This window comes from Vidua chalybeata, chromosome 13 (genome assembly GCF_026979565.1).
Source record: "Vidua chalybeata isolate OUT-0048 chromosome 13, bVidCha1 merged haplotype, whole genome shotgun sequence".
Taxonomy (NCBI): domain Eukaryota; kingdom Metazoa; phylum Chordata; class Aves; order Passeriformes; family Viduidae; genus Vidua; species Vidua chalybeata.
The window spans coordinates 537,385-558,391 of record NC_071542.1 but is presented as its reverse complement, the minus strand read 5'-3'; the positions used below and the strand labels follow the sequence as shown (position 1 = coordinate 558,391).

General features: G+C 40.7%; 1 protein-coding gene across 1 annotated transcript; it reads left to right on the top strand.

Annotated features, from left to right (window-relative positions):
• The first annotated feature begins 435 nt into the window (after nucleotides 1-435).
• On the top strand, nucleotides 436-20,480 carry CHRNB4 (cholinergic receptor nicotinic beta 4 subunit). Its single transcript, XM_053954598.1, has 8 exons — nucleotides 436-893; nucleotides 4,041-4,152; nucleotides 7,279-7,453; nucleotides 12,043-12,188; nucleotides 13,964-14,008; nucleotides 14,134-14,243; nucleotides 16,657-17,629; nucleotides 19,694-20,480. The coding sequence occupies exons 3-8, from the start codon at nucleotides 7,408-7,410 to the stop codon at nucleotides 19,832-19,834; spliced, it is 1,461 nt and encodes a 486-aa protein (XP_053810573.1). The 5' UTR covers nucleotides 436-893; nucleotides 4,041-4,152; nucleotides 7,279-7,407; the 3' UTR covers nucleotides 19,835-20,480.
• The last annotated feature ends 527 nt before the right edge of the window (nucleotides 20,481-21,007 follow it).

Genomic DNA, 21,007 nt, shown 5'->3' with positions numbered 1-21,007 from the left:
GTAATACTCAGAGATTGGGGTATTATCTAGCAAACTAAGGAGCTCTATTTTCAGCTTTGAAAAACAATGAATATGCAATTAGAGTGTTTTTTTAAATGGCTTCCTATTCTTTCTCCTTAGTATACCAAAGCTGAAGGAAGGGCAGAGGAAATGCTAGTGGTTACATGACAGGTTCTATACAGTGCAAAGTTTGCAAGCAGTAATAGGATCTTTTACTAGACCGAGTGATACAACCACAAAAAACCCCAACAGGTTGTCAGACTTTATATTTTAACTTTATAATTTTTTTTTTTTTTTTTTGTTACTTGAGGTAGAAATACTGAATTTTCAAACCCGGGGCCCGGGGGTTGGTTCATTATCCCGCATTCCGTCCCCTTTGTTACGCTTCCACTGCTGCCCTGCAAGCTGCAGCAGCCGCGCTCTCGGTTGCCATCTGCTGCTGCTGCTCTGCCGGCCCCGGAGGGAGCGCAGGAGCGGGCGCGGCCGCTGCTTCCCGCAGCCCGCGCTGGGCTGGCGCACGGAGAGCCGCCGCTGCCCCCTCCAGCCCAAGGCAGAGCCGGCGTGCGGAGTCCGGGCTCGCTAGCAGCAGATGCACTGGGCCGGCTGTGGATCCTTTGGTGACCGGGGCATGGGAATGAAAGCCCTCCCTGCCGAGGCTGCCTTCCCTGTGGCCAGCTCTGTGCTTGCCGTCGACGTGACCGGCGGCACTCCCTGCTCCTGTCCTGTACCTGGCTGTGCACAGACTTAAAAAAGGTCCTGCCTACGCTGCCACTCCAGCTCTGCACCATTACCCTCTGCAACCAGCACAGAGTTCCATCTCCCAGCTATCTGCTCTGACATCAGACCTCTGCGTTCCAATTCTCCCAGTGCCTGCTGCTTCCCAAACTGAGAAGGTACAAAAGCCCTGAATTTAAAGAACTAATTTTGGAGCTTCTCTCTAGGCAAAAATTAAGGCTGTACCTGCTTCTCCAGCTGTGAGACCTTTTCCACCAGTGGTTTCAGTTCCATCCTTCTCTACAGTGCAGCAGGAACATTCTGACTTGTACCCAAACACTTTTAGGTGACCTTGAGGAAAGTCTCTCATATTGAAAATTTTATGTATAATGGCCTCCCATATTTACAGAACCACATACCCTGCTAATCTGTCCCAGCCATACTTCTTTACATTTAACACGTTTAATTAATCAGTTTAGAGACACCAAATTAACTTCATGACAGACAAGCCCAGTATCCATTTCATTTGCTTATTAAGAAAAGCAAAAGCCTCTTTGGTAGTAGAAGTGTGAAAGCCAAAGTACTACACAGCTTCCCTGTGTTTTCATGATTCTTTTTCATTCCTTGCCATCCAAGCCCTTTATAAACATTATTTAATTATTTGAAAATACTTATCTTTGCTCTACACCTGGGGAAAATGAAGCACTGAGCAAGGATGGTACTTATTTAAACACAGCCCCAGAGACTCATTGTTCTCAGAGAGCTGAGAACAAAGCCCATGTCTTTTGGCTCTCAGTCTTGTATCCTAAAGCCCTCTTTTTTTAGTGCACTACTTCTGTTTTCTCATTTTGAAATGTGGCGGTTCTAAACAAAAAGGTCAAGCTCAAACAGTACAGCTGTCCTTCACTCTTCTCCTCCTTCTCCAATTCAATGGATGTGCAGCTACAGAAGTTATGATTTCCTCCACCATGGGTGCAAGAGAGAGATCTTTGCACTGTGCCACAAACAGCTGAGAGTTTATTTTTTTCTGGCGCACAAGTGATCTCAGTAACAGGAGATTAATCCACAAATGCCAATGTCTCATCCTAAAAGCCCGGTGTACAGAAGAGCCATTACTACCCCAGCATGGGCCCAACATGAAAGCAAGGAAGGAGGCAGCAGTGGGCAGGTCTGTCCCACTGAAGAGCAGTGGCTAGAATTCAAGTAAAACTCTTCACAATTTTGCAGTGAATGCGTTCTGCACCACGGCACTGCCGGCTTTTCCAGGTGACCAGATATGTACTCATCTATTGCTATTAACATCCTGCAGCACAGAGAGGCACCTTGAGAAGGAAAATCATTTTACTGCCAAAAAAAGTTACCTTTCTAATAGAAATCTGGCCAGTACAAAATTTGCCAACCTCATGAGCAAAACTCACATCACTCTACAGTCCAAGCAGATGTGCGGGTCTGGCTCTGCAACAATAAATTCCACAACAGCTTGAAAACATCACGTTTGATTTATTCATTGCATCTACTTTTGGTGGACAGTAAAGCTTTTCTCAATAGCTTACCACTTCATGCAGAAAACACAGCAATAAATGGTACTAAACTTTCAGTCTGCATAGTTGACTGTGCATTTGCCTTAGCACAGGCTGCTTACTCTTTACTCTTGGGATAATGATGTTCTATTTCACAGCAATGTTATATGCATTACAATTTTTGACATCCATGGTAGTTTACTGCTGTAGGTTTTTGCTATAGGGCTTTCCACATATTTCAGTAAAAAGGTGTAAATACTGAAAAAGCTGGAAAGAAATCCTTAGTAACTGATTCTTAGACTTTGATAATAAAGAAAGTGATGAGGATTAAAAGGGGTAATTCTACTGAATCTAGAAAACACTGTGAATACTAAAAACTTGCAAATAAACCTTTACCAAGAGATGTAATACACCCTGTTTTTACACCAAAGCTGGAAATTGCACAGCAATTACACTGATTTGGCAGGTAAACGAGCACAGTTTCTTATTTAGAATAATGTAGCAAGATAGATAAACTTAAGAAATTGTTTCCCACTCCTGGAATCCACATTTAGAGTTTTTACTTCAGAAAGTAAGAGCGTGCAAAAATGCTTATGCTGCGTATAGAACACACTGATATTGCCAAGGATGTGCAAATATTTAGCCCCTTTTAATTAACTTCATACAAAATACAGGCATTGCAAGAAAGGCTACAGCTTCATTTCCAGTGTTTTCAAAGAATGCACTCAGCAGGTTTTTGTGCAGTAAATGTCAAAGAAAGCAAGAGGAAGCAAAAGAAGACTAATAAAAATAAGAATATCAGCTCCAAAATAGCATAACCACCTCCATCTGGTGCTTCTGCACTGCTTTGTAGAGCACTCTGGACTTGTTACACTTGTGCACTTTGAAGGTTGAAGTTGTTGAAGGTAATCAGTGAGTGACAGAGGCTTAATATTGCCTAAGTACTCTACAAGCACAACACACCTGTAGCTCACAAAGTACATGGTAGCAACTTCCAGAATGAACCAGAAAAAAGAAAGCACTGTTTTTCAGGAGTGACTTTGTCTGTCATCAGGAATATTCCAGAGCACTAAGGTGGCTTTTCATTTATCCATAATAATTTGCATTTTAACCATGAAAGCTGGAATCACATCCATTGCTACCGAGTCCTTCCTGTTAGTAACATTGTCCCAGTGCTAAGAGTGGCAATTCTCTGGAACATTTTCCTGTTAGTAACATTGTCCCAGTGCTAAGAGTGGCAATTCTCTGGAACATTTTCCTGTTAGTAACATTGTCCCAGTGCTAAGAGTGGCAATTCTCTGGAACATTTTCGGGGGCTGGAGCAGATTCTGATAGGATAACATATAGATCATCATTTGAAACCCTGAAGGAGTGTTATTTACCTGATCATTTGGTATCCTCCACAGCTGTTTTGCACTACCCTTTACAAAAACTTGATGGTGTTTTGCCTTGCCTGAAGACAGCTTATTACAAATACCTGTACAAATTGGTTAGAACCCATCTGGGAAGGAAAATGCATCTACAAAAAAATGCTGTAGGAAACAGACTTTATGATATGATTAGCCACATAAACACAGTCCATCACTGCAGAGTAAGCCTCTGGATGAAAACCAGTTCTCTATATAAAGCATCTACTAATCCAAAAAAAGCTTACTAAATTCCAAAGCTTTAGATTACAGAAGACTAAATGTTCCACATACCCTTGCCCTTCCACTAATTTCTGCTAACAGTTGTGAGGACCTAGATAAGCTCATCCAGCTGACAGTTACTGGGACTACAGTGCCACCGTTTTGTTTTGCCTTGCAGGTTTTAAACTGGGCTATGCTACAGCACTGTGAAATGAAGCTGCAGCAGTACAATTTAACCCAAAAGCATTAGCACCAGAATCACTGAGGCATCCCACTTCTCCAATAGGACTGTAAGTGCACTTGTAATGAAAAAAATTCCAGAAATGCAAAACGTTAGCTCCAGTACAGCTCTTCTAATGAGCTCATCTAGTTAGTGGTGAGTAGGGAAAACCAGGATTTTACCTGCAGAGCCCTTTGCGTATTTGCAGAAGTTACCTGTAAAAAGCTCAATTTTTCAACCAAACAGAAAGCAATGTAAGCCTTGCTGCTGATGACATGAGCCAGGATTTTGGCAGATATCATTAACTTCACACCTAAAAGGGGCTAGGGGAAAAAAATTGCCATTAGTTGACATTTTCTGTAGCAATTTTCAACAAGAAAGTGACAGCTGTTCTGTTAGTGCAACATTAAGTCAGTTCTATGTTTTCTGAAACTTCATTTCAGCATCACAACTGCTGGAAACTAACTGTGCCCTTCCACCCAGAAGCATTTACTTTTGCAGCAAACTCCCTGTACTTGTACTTGTGTCATTAAGGAAGCCAGCTGTACCCTAGGTTGCTTCTACTTTGAAATCTCCAGCATTCCTGGCTGGTTCTTTCCTAATGCAAACGGCAGCTGGAAATCACCATGATAAATGCACAGAAGGGGATGCCAGTTTCCCGGGACACGTGAACCTCTTGCATTCCTCGTGGGAACCCCAGCCAGCTCAGGGGATGGCTCCCTGCCGTGCCCAGTGCTTTAACATGCAAATCCACAACGTCTCGTATGCCAAAAAGGCTTTTCATTTCGGCACCTCAACTTAATGAACAAATGGAATCCTGCAGCATCACTGTGGGGAAAACAATTGCAGAGCACGAGTGATGAAGGAATTCCTTGAGTGCTCTATCAGAATGAATGGATGAAAGTGGATGGCAAAGGAAGTTCTGTGAAAACGAGCTGTGGTAATTCCTCCCTTCCACCACAGCTTCAACAGGATAAGCGGAGCAATCAGTGCATGGTCTGTGACCCTTTGGCTCTCTCAGGGCCCACTGCTTTGGAGAAGCAGTCCCAGCCTGCTTTGCTATACCCTGAACTGCTCTCAAGCATCAAGCAGCATAAGGGTACAAGCACAGTGACTTCAGGGGTCACACATCTGTTCCTTCTACAACCACTGCTGGGTTGGCAGATGGAAGATTTGCCTTTGGGGAGAAATAGGTCAGATATCAGAACGTAACAACAGAGAAACAGATGCAGTCTTTCTTCCCCGTCACACTGGTACTTTGCTCAAACACAGCCTTATTAACTGAAGGTTCAGCTCTGTGAAAACAATTCCCTGTACATTAGGAGAGAAAATCTTGCCCAGCAGGCTCAGGAGTGTAGCAAGGTCTCTGATGTGCAACCCTCTGACAAGGAACATGACAAGCACACTGCCATGAGAAGCACAAAGTGGAAGGCTCAGGTTAAAGACTTTACTTGGGACACACCTCCTAGGTTTTTTGACTGTTGCAAGGGAAGAATTTTTTACAGTCTCTTTTTACATGCTGTTGATTAAACATGAGAATAACAGAGAAATAGTGTTATATTTTCATGCAGTTAGTCTATTTACAGGTACTCACTAGGACTGCACTGTTTTTTTAAAGTCAAGTAGATTTCCTCACTGTAACTGTTCTGTTTGTCTCACTGAAACCATTCACAATCCCTCCTGGGTCCCACACTATCCAGAATCATAGAATAATTTCAGTTGGAAGGGATTTTTAACGGTCATCTAGTCCAACTCCACCCTGCAATGAGCAGAGACGTCTTCAACTAGACCAAATTGCTCAGAGCCTCATTCAGTCTGACTCTATTTCCTTGGATGGGGCCTCTACCATCTACCAATTCTGTGGGCAAACAGTTGCAGTGTTTCAGCATCTTCATTGTAAAAAATTAATTCCTTATACCTAGACTGAATCCACTTCTTTTAGTTTAAAAACATTGTCCCTTGTCCTATTGAAACATCTGTCCTCATCTTTCTTATAAGCCCCTTTAAGTACTCAAAGGCCACATTAAGGTCTCCCAGAGCCTTCTCTTCTCCAGGCTAAACAGTCCCAATTTAAACCAATTCTAGCTAATGGATAGTGAATAAGAGAGAAAAGGCAGCAATGAAAGCAGAAAAAAACCACTGAAAATAACAGGCAGGAACTTGCACCTGGTATCAGGTGAGCCCTGATACCAGGCTCAATTTACTAATTAAGATCTGCAGCAAACCCAGCACATTAATGTTGCTATGTTTAACAATAAGGCAACCGTTTGCTGAGAATTTTTTTGAGTACACAGAAGTCATTAACCATCGATCCCCTTTATAGTCCACAGAACATTTTATCATCTGAGATATTTGCATATCATGAGTACAATAAATGCACCTCTAAACAAAATTGATTACATGTATGTACAGAAAAGTTTAGAAGTTACAAGGGATCAAAGCTGGTTTGTTTTTTTTTTTTCTATCCATGGACTTCAGCCTGTCCTACAGTGCTTGCAAAGGGCACATAAGATCTTCTTGTCCCCTCCTTCTACACAAATCTTCCCATAGCAAGTCCCAAAACACATGACACTCTATAGTCTGCTAAACCCTTTAGCTCTAAAAGATGAATTCCACAGAATTTCTCTAATGCTCCTCTGGAGTGTCTTTACTCCTACTGCTACTTCACCACAGATTGCTTTGGCTTTTAAAAATCCTGTCAGATGCTAATGACAACAAATTTTCTGTTGCTGTCTTGGTGCTCCCAAAAAGTTTTGGAGCTCCAGTTTAAAGAGATCACATGTGTGGGCCTTGGAGTGGAAAAGGGCTGGCAGTAGGTACTAAAGTTTCTCTTTTGACACAGAAAATAACCCTCTGCTGGGGCTATAATTTATTGACACTAAGAGGTTTTATGGCACAAAGTTTAACCAGTTCTTCCCATACAGCTATTCTCACCCACTGCACTCATTAATCAGAAAGCCTTTTAAATGTTATCTAGTAGCAAGAATTAAGCAGTTGTGTTTTGCACATCATGTCCCTTAGCTTGCTCTTTCATTTCCTCTTTTTCAACATTATCACATTATGTTCACTCTTCTTATTTGCTTTTCCTCTTCACAAAGCTCTTTAAACAGCTGCAAAGGGGGAGGGACCACTATGCTCACGAAAATTGCACTTTGCAGAACGCTTCTGTCAGGTCCAACTGTCTGTTTCTTTCCAGGCATTTCATACCTCCAAGATTCAGGTTTGCTTTTACATCTCTTCCCTGTGCATCCCTGCCAACAGAGCCTATTGCCAGCTGTCTAAGCTGAAGAACAGTAATCCACATCTTCTGACTGCCACGAGGAAAATGTACACCCTCGTTCTCTTTGTGGTGGGCTCCTTTTGTCTGAACGGTAAGTGACCTTTTCTTTCTCCTGCAGCTTCAGAACAGTGAGAGCTTTTGGGGGTGAGAGGTAGGGCAGTGACATGAGCTCACAGACAATTCGTAGCCATCACCTTGGGAGGTTGCTGACTTTAAGAGGATGTATAAAATTATTTTAGTATTGTTTTGGGCTCGTTTGGTACCAGCACATGCACTGCGATGAATATGGACAGACAGGTTGGATATAAAATTACAAAACTGTAGGACATGACAATGATAATGACTAAATAACATCCCTTTAGATGCTCCCAGGATCATCTGTGATAGGAAAAGCAGCATATTTTGCTGAAGGTGAAAAAATGAACCATGACATGATCCATAAATATGACAGATGTCATCCTTCTACCATTATTTTCTCATATTCCTATATTTTGCAAAGTTCATACTTCCAAATTTTTTAAATTAGAATGGAAACAATTTAAATTAAGTTGTCATATGTAAATATATGCTACAAAACCCATATATTTATGTCTTTTATACAAGAACGTTTCCCTCAGTCTGTCAGGATCTCTTGGATATGTTTTAGCCAACACAACAGCCTGACAGCAGCATTTAGCAGGGGAGCATCTTCCCATGGAGAGGCTCCTCGGAAGTGCTCTGAGAGAAACTGGCTGAAACTAAACCAAGATCATCAGACCACACACTTCCCATTTTTGTCTATTCATTCCACACCTGGTTTATTTCTTCCATCTCTGAAAGGCAACTTCAGAAAACATCTGCTCTGTAACAAAAGGACCCAAAAGTGAGGGCCCACTTTAGGTTTTTTAATTATACACTTCTAAACCCCTGAGTATTTCCCTTTTATTTGCATTAATTGCAGTGTAAAAATTAAAAATCTTTCAAATACAGTAAATTCACTGCTATTTCCATTGGAACAAAAAACATTCCAAATCAGCATGTGTTCTTCTAAGAGGTTAGGAAAATCTTTTTGCTTGAGAGCATGTTGAGAAGTAACAACATCATGAAGTAATTTCAGAGAAGATAACGGGACTGCTTCATTGCTGCTTCTTACTTGCTCTTTACTAATTACAGAGGGGAACTTGGTATGTCACTTATGTGTGAGAGAGTAAAGGATTAAAAAGGTAGCACATGCTACAGTGCTACTTCTAAACAAATATTATTTCAACATTTATTATGAGGACTGAGTTCAGAGAAACACTAGAAATGTGTCTTATGTCACATTTTGAAATGTAGACAGTAATAACAGTGAACTCGCCTGTATCTCTTGGCATTGCTCCTTATTCTTTTCTGTGGAAATCCCTCCAACGAATTTGTTCTTACACTGAAATCAAACAGCATAACAGGATGTCTAGTTATTTCATTTTCTGTATTTAAATTAGACTATGTAAAAAGGAAAGTCTCCACAGCAGAGTGAATGGAGTCTGTAGTCTAATTTCTTCTGCTGTGAAATTGGAAGCATCTTGGTGCAATTTTTTTTTTAATGCTCATAGTCCCACAGAGAAAACAAACTTACTGAGGAATGTGTACTGCAAGTTATGTGGTGATTGCTCTCCTTGTCACAGAGCAGATGTGTAGCGTGTTCAGTGGAGCTAAAATAATTTCCCCAGCTCAGGATCCACCCCAATGGGCTTTATTTATTACTGCTTTCAGTACACAAAGATACTCCACTCCCAAATTAGGATCATTGTTGTTAAAATAATTTGTCTAAAAGCATCAATCTACCATCTGAAACATCTCTGGTGATTACTGCTATTTGGAAAAAAAAAAAAAAACAGTTTGTGGGGGAAACTGCACTTCCATTTCTTCCAACCCTGAGAGGAAAAAGAGATGTTTCAAAGGCCTGGCTACTGACACACAATGCACGTAAAGATGAAACTGGATGACTGGTAATTTTGTTCCCATTAATTGCCATCTGGCTTATATGTAGATTGTTAATGGAAAGTAGACTGTAAAAATGAGACAAGAAACACTCAGTTTTCGCCAGTATTTACAGAGAGGTTGGTTTTAACAAGTTTTAAGGCAGTGCAGGGATGACATCTAGTGGTGTATGAGACAGAGCAGCCCCTTTATTTCTGATTACTAAGTTACAAAGGCTGGAATTTTATAAAGGATTATCCCCGGTGAAAGAATGCCTTCACTAAGAACAGGTAATAATTTCTCAAAAGGAATCATTGTTGAATAAATATTTTTTATAATTAAAGTCATGGTTTGTCATTAATCCACATAAAGTTTATTAACAGTCAGTATTCGGAAATCTGAGCTGTTCTCATCAGACATGCAGACCCCACACCATGTTTGGATTTGCAGACCAGGCGACTGTGATTGCTAAAAGCAGGTTTCAGAGTAAAAACTAATTACATATCCAGAATTAGTTTTCTGCAAATATTCTACAGTTCCTACTCCTTACTCCTTGTTCAGCAAATACTCTTTGTGCAGGAATATCCACAAAGGCAGCAATGCAGTGAAAACATAGTTAACAATTCAACCAAGAACTCACATCTTTGCTAACAGTATTCAGTGACCACTGAATGAAACAAACCAACTGACGATTTATTTCTCTTTGAATTATAGCCATATGTTTACATCACTTACATATGCAACAAAAAAAAATCTACTATAAACAAACCCAACATAAAGCTCCGCCAAAGAACACAATAAAAAAACTTTAACAAGGATTCTCTTTTAAACTACCACAGGACTTCTAACCTATCCTTATAACCACAAGAAGATTCACTCCTAGAACCTGGCCCTCTTTTCTGCACAGTATCAAATTTAGCTTTTCTTTGATTGCTATACACAAGAAAACCACCCCAGAATCTGAAGCTTAGCAAGACTCAGCATAGCTCTAACTCTTGATAAGCTTTTGATTAGGCACTTTGTATTGAGAATAAATGTCATATTAAAATATCATGTGATATAGGGCTTTTATAATGACTTGCAGGAAGGTACAAAGCAAGTGCAAATCAAAAAAAACCCCAAAAAACTGACCCAACAAACACAGATACATTCATGTAATTTGTTTTCCCAAATGCCCTGGAAAGGATTTAAAAACCTATTCTGAAGAACCATGTTATAGTTAAGTATAGGTGAAGAATTCGGGCTACCAGGCCATAGCCCATGCTGGTCTTAGAAGAATTAAATCAAGCCTGGTGTTTACCTCAGCCTTTCCACAGAGTTTGAGTAGAAGTTGTTCTTAAATGTGAAATCTCTGTTTGATAATCTTTCTTTTTACCTCACTCCACTTTCTCACTGGATCAGAAACAAGAAGGTCTTAGGGTATTTTTTTAACCCCACTTGGATTCAGAAGAATTTCAAGTTTAAAGAGAGACTTGTTCAGCCTATCAACTTGCATCCCACTTCACAAGGAAATGTGGCACCTTCTAGACACGCAGACAAACTTTGGCTGCTTATTTGATCCTGGCCTTTTGGTGTCTGCCTTTCCCCAGATTTCATGGATATGCTACAGCAAAAAAAAAAAAAACCCAGAACAAATTAATGTACCACAGATTTAAAATACTTGCATGGCTAGCGTTTTTTTACTGAGTGAAATTGCTCTGGGAAATAATGAAGCGTGTATGCTGTAAGGACACTACCCTCATTTTTGCAATGTCTAGAGGTGAATTAGGTGAGCTGAATTAGGTGATTTTTTTCCTATGGAAGAGGTATTCTTTCCATTGTATTGGAACTTGCTTTCACTAACACAGTAATTTCATCAGCATCACAACACAGACCTGCCCAACACAGAGCACAATGTCTCTGGCTCAGTTCTGTTGGCAGGACGTTACAGGACCTTGCTCATCAGCATGGTCAGGTGGTCAACAGTGGTTTGAAAGTGCACTGGGATGACTTTAAAAAGCACACAAAGAACATGAGAACAGAATAAACGACCCTGGGGTTGTGCCAGAAGCTGCTCTTGCCCCACAGGGAATGTTCAGGCTTGTTTGATAGTAACCTGTAGGTACTGTATTTTGTAGTCACTGGACTCCAGCTTTGGCAAAGATTTACCATATTTGTGCTAGTCCACAAACCAGGTTTTACTTCCACATAAAGTCTAACATACTGCCTTGGGTTTTCAAATTTTGAAACAGAAACATCACTAGCTACCAGAGAGTCCCCAGTCATTAAAACACCCTTTATGACTCCTAAAGTTTATTCCCTGGTTTTCTCTACATAAAGCAGAGTCTTTACATTTGTATGTGTACCTGCAACTCTGTCTCCTACAGCACTGAAGAGAGAAGTCACAGCTGGACCCCTCCCTTGGGATCACAGAATAATTCTTCCCCTGCCATTAAGAGGGTGCTCTGTTCCCAGTTTCTATTTCTGAGTGTAATCCCAAAAGTATCTACCAATTTGAGTTTCACATCTTATTGCAAAAAACCCTGAAAGGGATCTGCTTTGATCTGTGCTCTGTGAAAGACAGTCAACTTCAGCAGAACAGACACCAGTGCGAGCACCATATCCTCCTGTTCACACAAGTCTTTAGAAAATCAAAAGCTGTCATTATTTCCTAAAGATGATCTGATGCACGGATATTCTGTGAGCCCTACATCATGTCACTTTAGTCTCCCTTCCATAATCCTGTTTTGTGATGCTTTGCAGGAAGCATGGCAGCAGATGCTGAAGAGAAATTAATGAACCACCTACTGAGTCCTGACAGATACAATAAGTTAATTCGACCAGCCGTCAACTCCTCCCAGCTGGTATCCATAGAACTGCAGGTTTCCCTGGCACAGCTCATCAGTGTGGTAAGTTCCAATTAGGCCATGCCTTTACATTCAATACTACCTGCACAACACTAATTAATAGCTACACTGGTATTGCTACATCTCTGCTCTTTTCTCATTTGTGTAACACTATCAATAGGCAGAGCCCACACAAGCAATTTACTGGTTTTATACCTCACAATGGAGCTACAATGGGGAAATCAGTCTATGCCTAAGCACTGAAGGACGGGGGCCAGATCTTCATTCAACAGAATTCCATCTATCTAAAATTCAAAAATCATTCCACTGATTTCAGGACAGCTACTGTAAGTTACCCCAGGTCAGGACCTGTCCTGGACAGTGCACAGCAGCAATGTGCACACTACCCACTGTCAGTGGAATGGTAATCCATCTTCTGCTGAAGTGGTTCAATGGCCTGGAAAAAAGCTACAAAGCCACATCCAAATCACATGACATATCAGGCATATTAATAAAGAACACTGGAATGTTGAAAAGAAAAACGCACATTAGTTCTGGCTGGAATAGCTTAACATGGTTAAAATAATCCTCAGGAAAGCAACTTCAGTGGGTCTAAAAGACACTTTCACCCACAAGGTCAGTATGTGTTTGACAGTTATTCCAAGGTATAAACACATCTTTACTAAGAGAGGTTAACAGTAACTGCAGTGGGAATGAGAGCCAGTATATAAGTGGGAATAATTTCCTGAACTGGGGCTTTCAACTCTGCTGCTCTGCCTGGATGACAGAAGATACAGATGACTGCCTCCCTGTCAGAATTTGTGTAAGGACTAGTGACTGGACTGCTGCAAACTTCTAGACACATAAAGAATTTATATTCTGAAATTCAAGATGAAACGAGAAAGACTCTGTTGGAATGTAAGGGAAACTGTACAAACAGCTGAGGCTTCATACACCCATGCAGGCTGGATACAATATATATAGATACACACAGAGGTATATGCATATACCCGCAGGATTCAGTGCCACGTACACCAGATGATTCTAGTTTAGTGCTCTCTCTCCTGGGGAACTCCATCTGGACACAGACAGGCCTCCTTACATCCTGCACTACCACCACGAGCACAGTGTCCCCTCAGACTGCAGATACTGGGCATAAAAAGGGAGGTGTCTTGCTCCAGAGGCCCTGGTGATCAACAGCCTAAGCAAGGTGGATGAATGGGCAAAGACCAAGACCAGCACAGCTCAGTCCCTATCCCTCTATAGCCTCACTCCTCGAGCAGAACAAAATTAGGCATCTTGTAGGCTCCAACAATCTCAAGCATCTTCAGGATCAGAGAATTAACTCATTTTCCTGCAGAAATCCTCCTGACAGATCTTCCACAGAGAGGTTTCTCTTCTGGACTGCTCTCCAGGGACAGCAGTTCATGAAGCAGAGTCTGCCAGCTGAGAGATTACATGGCAAACCTTACACCAACCTCACACAACCTCATGTAGGCCTCCCTGATGGTCAACTGTCCCTCCCGTTTCAAATCAAAGGTGGAGAAGTGGGGTGGGGTGGGGGAGGAAACCAGCTCAGTGAGGTGCTGGTCATTCTTTCCAAATACCTACACTCACTCCTGCCATAACTGTTCCTGTTAAAGGGCATTTGGAATTCTACATTTATGAGGTTACTATCATCAGTATGTGTACAAGATTGGCCATCATACCTCAGAGAAATGTTTGTCTTGAAATACACTAGACAAAATCATGCTCAAAAACCCACTGAATAAATCTTATTACTGCAATAAAGTGAAACATTTTAGAGGCCAGTTTTTGTCTCTGTTTTTTCCCTGCAGAATGAACGGGAGCAGATCATGACTACAAACGTCTGGCTGAACCAGGTAACAAGCCCACAGAGAAATGGCTCTTGCAAACCACAAATACAACTGCTTTCACTCCATCACACAATTGTTTTGTTAGTGCTGGTCTGGACACTCCCATCACTACTGTACAATTCTTCTCTTAGGAGTGGATTGATTATCGGCTGGCTTGGAAGCCCTCTGACTACGAAGGAATAAATAAGCTGAGAATACCTGCAAAACACATCTGGTTGCCAGACATTGTGCTTTACAATAAGTAAGTAAAACTGGTGTAGTTTACGCAGACAATGAACAAAATTTTAACCAAGGAACAAGCATCAGAAACAATGAAGTAGGTCTGGTAAAATTTTAAAACTGAATTTTGTCACTTTTAGAGAGTAGCAAGTGTATCTGACTGGCCTACTGGGATCAAAGATAATTTTAGTAACATCAGTGCTCTGGTTAAAGAAATTCCAGCAGAGCTGGAAGATGTCTGCAGCGTGAGCAATTACAGCAGAGGATCCACGACAAGGCTCACAACTGAGACAGATTTATATGAAAATAGACTGTATGGAAAGAATAAATTGTAGGTACAATTGCAGTTGCAAGAAAACATCTGGAATCCTATCAGACATCTTAGGGGCTGAGATAGTTTTATCTCCTTCTTCCACCACAGACCCCAGGACACAAATCTGGGTTCTAAAGTTCACACATACCATAACTCCAGTTTATATTCATGTAGAAAACCAAATTATATTCCACTTTCATAAAGCATTGAAAAAAAAAAACATTTTATGAATACATAATAAATCTGTCAACATTTGACCCTGTTGCTTTATAGTACTGAGTATAAAATATCATACTTCAGTTCCTCTTTCAAACAAACAGCTAACTGACAATTGTGTTTTGCTTTGGTTTAAGTCTCTAGCAAAACCTTGAAGTGGATGATAAACTTTTTTTTTTAAATAATCAAAATTAATACTTTTATGATACTTCGAAAACCAATGAATTCATGAACACATGATGATTTATGAACATTACAGATGGGAAACCCAGGAAGTTTATATATAACTGAGTTAAGTCCTTGGAATCCTACTACTGGAAACCAGATTTGATGAACACTTAAATCTAATGTATTAGTCACAAAATAATTCAGCCAGTGGATTAGGATGTACTCTGCCTGCTCAAAGCTTGTTCTGGTAAATTGTGCCTCTCCCTCTGCTTCTCTTTGCTACTGGCCAAGTGATACCATTTAATAGTTTGCAAAAATAGAAAGGAATCATTTCAAAAGGTTTCTTAAATGCACAGGAACAAGCCTCACTGTATTGGATTTCTACATTAGTACAAAGCTTCAATTAAATTTTAGCTAAAGACAGCTCCATGTAACTTCCTGCTGCTGGAGCAGAGTTTCACGGGCATCAGTCAGTTTGAGGTGCTCAGGAAAACACAAAGCATGTCCCCACAGCTCTGTCTGTGGCCTGTGCACAGGGCTCTGGGAGTGCAGCCCAGCCTCTTCCCACCACTGAGACTGGGCAGTCAGCACCAGAACTCACACACTCCCATCCCAGGATTCTAGCCAGCACATGGCATGGCACGATGGCAAAGCTAACTCAGGGAGTGCAGATATGTCAGAACTAATATACAATTCATTTCTCAAAAGATAGCTGTTTTATTGGCAATGAACTAATGACCCCTATTAGTGGCTGTAGCCACTCATTCCCACATCTGGTCGTTTCACTGTCTGCATGAATTAGCTGCAAAGGTCTCAGCTCAGTGCCAGGCACTCATTGCCTCACCCAGGTGAGCCCTTTCCAAAATCAAATGTAACTGATTCAGACACATGTGCCAAGCCTCAGATATTTGTAGCATTTCCCTGCTTAGGAAAAAAAAAATCACCCTTAGCACTGAAATAACTATTTTCCATGATGCCTTGTCAACAAACACTACCTCGGGATACTTAATGGCTTAAACAGCCCCACCTTGTTGGCCCAGACTATTGGGCAGGAGAAGATACTTCTGACTGACAATCAACTTTTCCCTAAGTTAAAGGGCCCATCAGAACATGGAAGACTCTCCTGGTGGAAGTTCAGCAGCTGGAAGAGATACAAAACCCAGATTATTTGTGGGCACTAAGAACGCCGTGGCTTGTCTGTTCTGCAATACATTATAAGCCACATAATTACATTTCCTCTGCCTACACTCTCCCTGCTTTTCTAACTAATGCTGCTCATCCTTATTTCCCTGTCCAAGTCATTTAGGAGTGTTGCTCTGTGTTCTTAGCAGAGATCAAAGGTACCTCTATTTTCACATGGGATGGTCTCATTTTTGCTTAGCTTCAGAGATGTAGGAAACTTTAATTACTTGAGCAAACATTTACAAAATACATGTATTTCTTTGGATGAAACAGAGGTGTGTATTTGGTATTGAATAATGATTTTATAACTTTTTTTATCTGTAAGTATTGGATCAAAAATCAACTCTCTGACTGGGAGAAATGCATACATTGATCTCCTTATCAAGTTATAGCTCCCTACAGCACAGATTTCAGAATAATAGTATTACTAAACTTTGATTCTCAGAACAACTTGGGCCCACAAGATCAAGAATGTCAGACCTTTTCTGTTTTGATCTACATTTTTCCTCCTAATATTTTATCACTTTGCCCCCTTTTTCTTCTCTCCTCTCATTAGCGCGGACGGCACGTACGAAGTCTCGCTGTACACAAATGCCATTGTAAAGAACAATGGAAGCATTCTCTGGTTGCCACCAGCCATTTACAAGAGTGCCTGCAAGATTGAGGTGAAGCATTTCCCATTTGACCAACAAAACTGCACCCTCAAGTTCCGGTCCTGGACGTACGACCACACAGAAATTGATATGGTGCTCAAGACTTCCATGGCGAGCATGGACGACTTCACACCAAGCGGAGAGTGGGACATTGTAGCACTCCCAGGAAGAAGGACTGTAAACCCTCTGGACCCCAATTATGTCGATGTGACATATGACTTCATTATTAAAAGGAAACCGCTTTTTTATACCATCAACCTTATCATTCCCTGTGTGCTAATTACATCCTTAGCCATCCTAGTATTCTACTTACCTTCAGACTGTGGTGAAAAAATGACTTTATGCATATCTGTGTTGCTTGCCTTGACTGTGTTCCTGCTGCTCATCTCCAAAATTGTCCCTCCAACATCTCTAGATGTTCCACTGATTGGGAAGTATCTCATGTTTACAATGGTGTTGGTGACCTTCTCAATAGTTACCAGTGTCTGTGTGCTCAATGTCCACCACAGATCTCCAAGTACTCACACTATGCCCCCTTGGGTAAAGCTGGTTTTCCTTGAAAGACTCCCGGCCTATCTGTTCATGAAGCGCCCAGAAAATAATTCTCCACGGCAAAAGCCATGCAAATGCAAAAAGACAAAAGCAGAGAATCCTTGTATGGAGCCATCTGACTTCTACAAGAACTCTACTTATTTTTTGAATACAGTTTCTGCCAAAAGATATGATATGAAAGTCTCTGAGACACCTGACAATGTCAGCAGTCATCGAGATTTTAGGTTAAGAACAGGTGCGAAATTTTCTCCTGAAGTGCAAGAAGCAATTGATGGAGTCAGTTTTATAGCAGAGCACATGAAAAGCGATGACAACGACCAGAGTGTAAGTAAAAATGAGAAATCCCTGTCCTTCCAAACTTCATCTTCTGTCCTCCTCGGTAACATGCTATTCCTCAGAAAGCATATTTGAACTCTCCAGCTATTGTCAAGATTTTAGAGAGATTCTAGATACAGCACATAAGAGGAAATAATTTATGCCAATTATGAACAGCAATTTGATAACTTCAAATACCCTCCTGATAAATAACATGGCTATTTATACAAAAAGAGTTTGCTGATTGCCCAGTAAGTCATGAAACACTCTTAAAAAAGCTTTCTTGTCACATTCAAATGGTGATTGGCAGGGGAAGAAAACAATATTCAGTTCCAGGTTAGAAATAGAATATTTTTCACCATGGTGAATCAGTAAGACTGTGATTCGATCCCTGCCCAGGCCAAGTTCGTCAGAAACAACGTACCTGCAGCTCATGCATTCATTTACCTAACCAAGCACAGCAGGAGGATTTAGCAAAATTGGTAGAAGCCCTCTGCAAGCACCCTCTCTAGACTAAGACAGCTGTCTGTATATGGCAAGCACCATGGGTAGGATTAAAAACCTCAGCAGAGCTGACACTTCTTTCATTATTTATATATACACCAGACTCATTACTGGTTAGGAGAAATACTTTATTTAAGCCGTGCTGCTGCTCTGTTCCCCTGCCCTACTCACAGGCCACCAGCTAGCACAATAGAGCTGATAGAAACACTGTGAATAATGCTTGGAAAATTCAGGTGGGTCACAGGCTTTTTTTTAGACAAGCGCCCACAGTTGGGAAAAATCATCCTCATACCTACTACCACTGTCCTCTCTCTAATCCAGACCACAGGGAGACTCCAGGCTCTCCATTCCTGCTGTGCTTCCCCTCCCTCAGCCAAGCAGATTAAATAAAGTCTGGTTTCTGATCTTGCAGCAGTCCCTAGAGAAGCATGCTGCTGAGTAGTTAATGTTTTCTATTAACTGAAATTACTGTCAGTATAAATAAAGAAGTTCAGCTATTGACATTAGACATGAGCTTGTAAACATTGAAACTGACTGAACAGAAGCCGACTTCATAGTGCGGGAAAAGGTTTTCTAACAGCTCAGAAATTCTTGCAAGGATGTGTTGCACACTAAAGGATCTACAAAGCTTTCACTTGATAGTAAGAACAATTTTCAAGAGCATTTTATATATTGAAAATCCACTTACTGCTTTTCACATAGTGGAAATATCACTCTGATATTACGTATAATTTTTCCAGATTCATAACTTTGTTCTCTGCTTCCTTCCCTCATCACAACGGTCTGATAACAACTGTTCATGTACATTTATATGGTCTGACTGCAGAAGCATTCAATTCCCATTAGCAGCAGTGGGAGTTAAAAGTGTGCACCGAAGGAAAAATATGTAATGGTCTAATATCAGACATGATTCAACTGACAAGGATGATAAAGTCACTGATGTGAAGACATCCCCTGTGCAACTAGAATCAATGAGAGAGGAAAAATTATTCCTGCAATGCAAATGAAGATTGATATCTTTCCCCTTTACAAAAATAGCCTAGCTGGTCATTTCGGTCTGAGACAGAATCTAAGGCCATGACTTTCACAGAAAACATGCAGGGCAAAAAGGGATTTTAATGAAAGCAACAGTATTAACCTGCATTAAACCCCATGAATAAGATGACTGACTGCTGATAAGAAAATAATTCTGAAGCTAACCTTGTTTAACAACAGTAAACACCATCTATTTTTGCCCACTGAGATTAATAGAATTTACAAACTGAAATTGAAGAAAAAAATTCCTTAATTGGATTATAGTGTGGGTCCTTCAGGGCTGGCACCACACTAGGCAGCCACACTCAGTATCTGATGTATCTAAGAAAGCTAAGAAATATTTACTGTATTTTTCTCCACTGCTCAGACAGGTTGTAGGAGAAAAATCCCTTAACCAAGTCTAAAGCCAGTTTATTCCCTGAACCTCGAGATCAGTTCCCTTTTATTTTGATTCAGAAAACCTTAGCATTAGCAAGAGGAAGACCAAAAGAATATGACAAATTACTAATATATTTAATTGGCTTTTTCTTCCAGGTCATTGAAGATTGGAAGTATGTTGCCATGGTAGTGGACAGGCTGTTTCTCTGGATATTTGTCCTTGTTTGTGTCCTAGGGACTGTTGGATTATTTCTGCAACCACTTTTTCAAAACCACACTGCTGCCATAAACCCTTAGCTATTTAAAATTGTCAATACTTACACAGACGTTTGGTCTCATTCTGCTCTCAGTTCCCCTTTGTTAACTCCACAGAGGTGCCAAGTGAGTTACACTTACATCCCTTAGAGTAGAGAAAAGGAAAGTAGAACTTGACTTACTGGGATAGGAAAAAAGTAAAGCAAAGAGAAAACTGGGGTTTTTTTTAGTGAGTCCAGTGCCCTTTTTTCAATTATTTGAAGTCTGAACATTACAGTGAAAGATTTTTATTGTACGTCATCCTGGCATCATCATCATAATCATATTCTTATTCTTAGTATTCTTATTATTATTATGCATTTTAAATATATTGTCTTAGGAAGGATATTTTCTTTCCTTAGAATACTGCAATTTCCCTATTACAAAGAAGGTACTGCTGTGAAATTTACTTCCTTCAAATGCATCAAAATTATTTGTGTCTGATTTATAAAGAGCTTTGCAAGTAGGTTTGATACATCTGAACTGAAAAACAGAAATATTTTCTGAGGTAACCACTGAAAAGTTTCTCACCTTGCCATCTCTGGTAGCCAATGGATCAACAAAGGCCAAATTAATGTATGATAAACAAACATGTATATAATACTCAGTTTGGTGATGAAATATAAATAAAACATAAATTTTTCCTTTATATAGATTTAGTCCTCAAATTTCCTGCAAGTTTAACAGCTCATGTGTCTGGGGCACAAACACACTTTACTGAGTCGAAGGCTACAAGCACAGGAAAGCAACGGAGAAAGGCAGCAAGAATGAGAGGACACGTGAGCACACACAGGCCTGCGTGTTTTCTGGAGAGATTTTAATGTGGATTTAAGTATAACCTTCAACAAACCAGCTAGGGAAGCACGTAGAGTGTTAAAGTCTTTGGCAAAGGACAGATTGAGGCCCTAGACCCCCATCCCAGGACAATCCCACCACAGTTTGTTCCAGGTAACCTGCAAAAACAGAAGTGGGCTCCCGTCACTTTTCAAGTTAAACCAGTCTCAGTTTTTCCTTGGGGCGCTGTGAGGACACACAACAATTGTATCACCACTGGTAAGTACAGCTAATGCCTGGCGAACAAACTTGAAATCCACTATTACTTGTGAAGGGGATTTGAGGCTCGCCTGTCCCAAGGGGAGTAGTTGACACCTAAACCTGTGTTCTTCAACGAGCCAC

Coding starts and splice junctions, on each gene's coding strand:
- CHRNB4 (XM_053954598.1), top strand. CDS start 7,408: ATGTACACCCTCGTTCTCTTTGTGGTGGGCTCCTTTTGTCTGAACG. Junction 12,189..13,963: donor TGGCACAGCTCATCAGTGTG/GTAAGTTCCAAT, acceptor TTTTCCCTGCAG/AATGAACGGGAGCAGATCAT. Junction 14,244..16,656: donor GACATTGTGCTTTACAATAA/GTAAGTAAAACT, acceptor TCCTCTCATTAG/CGCGGACGGCACGTACGAAG.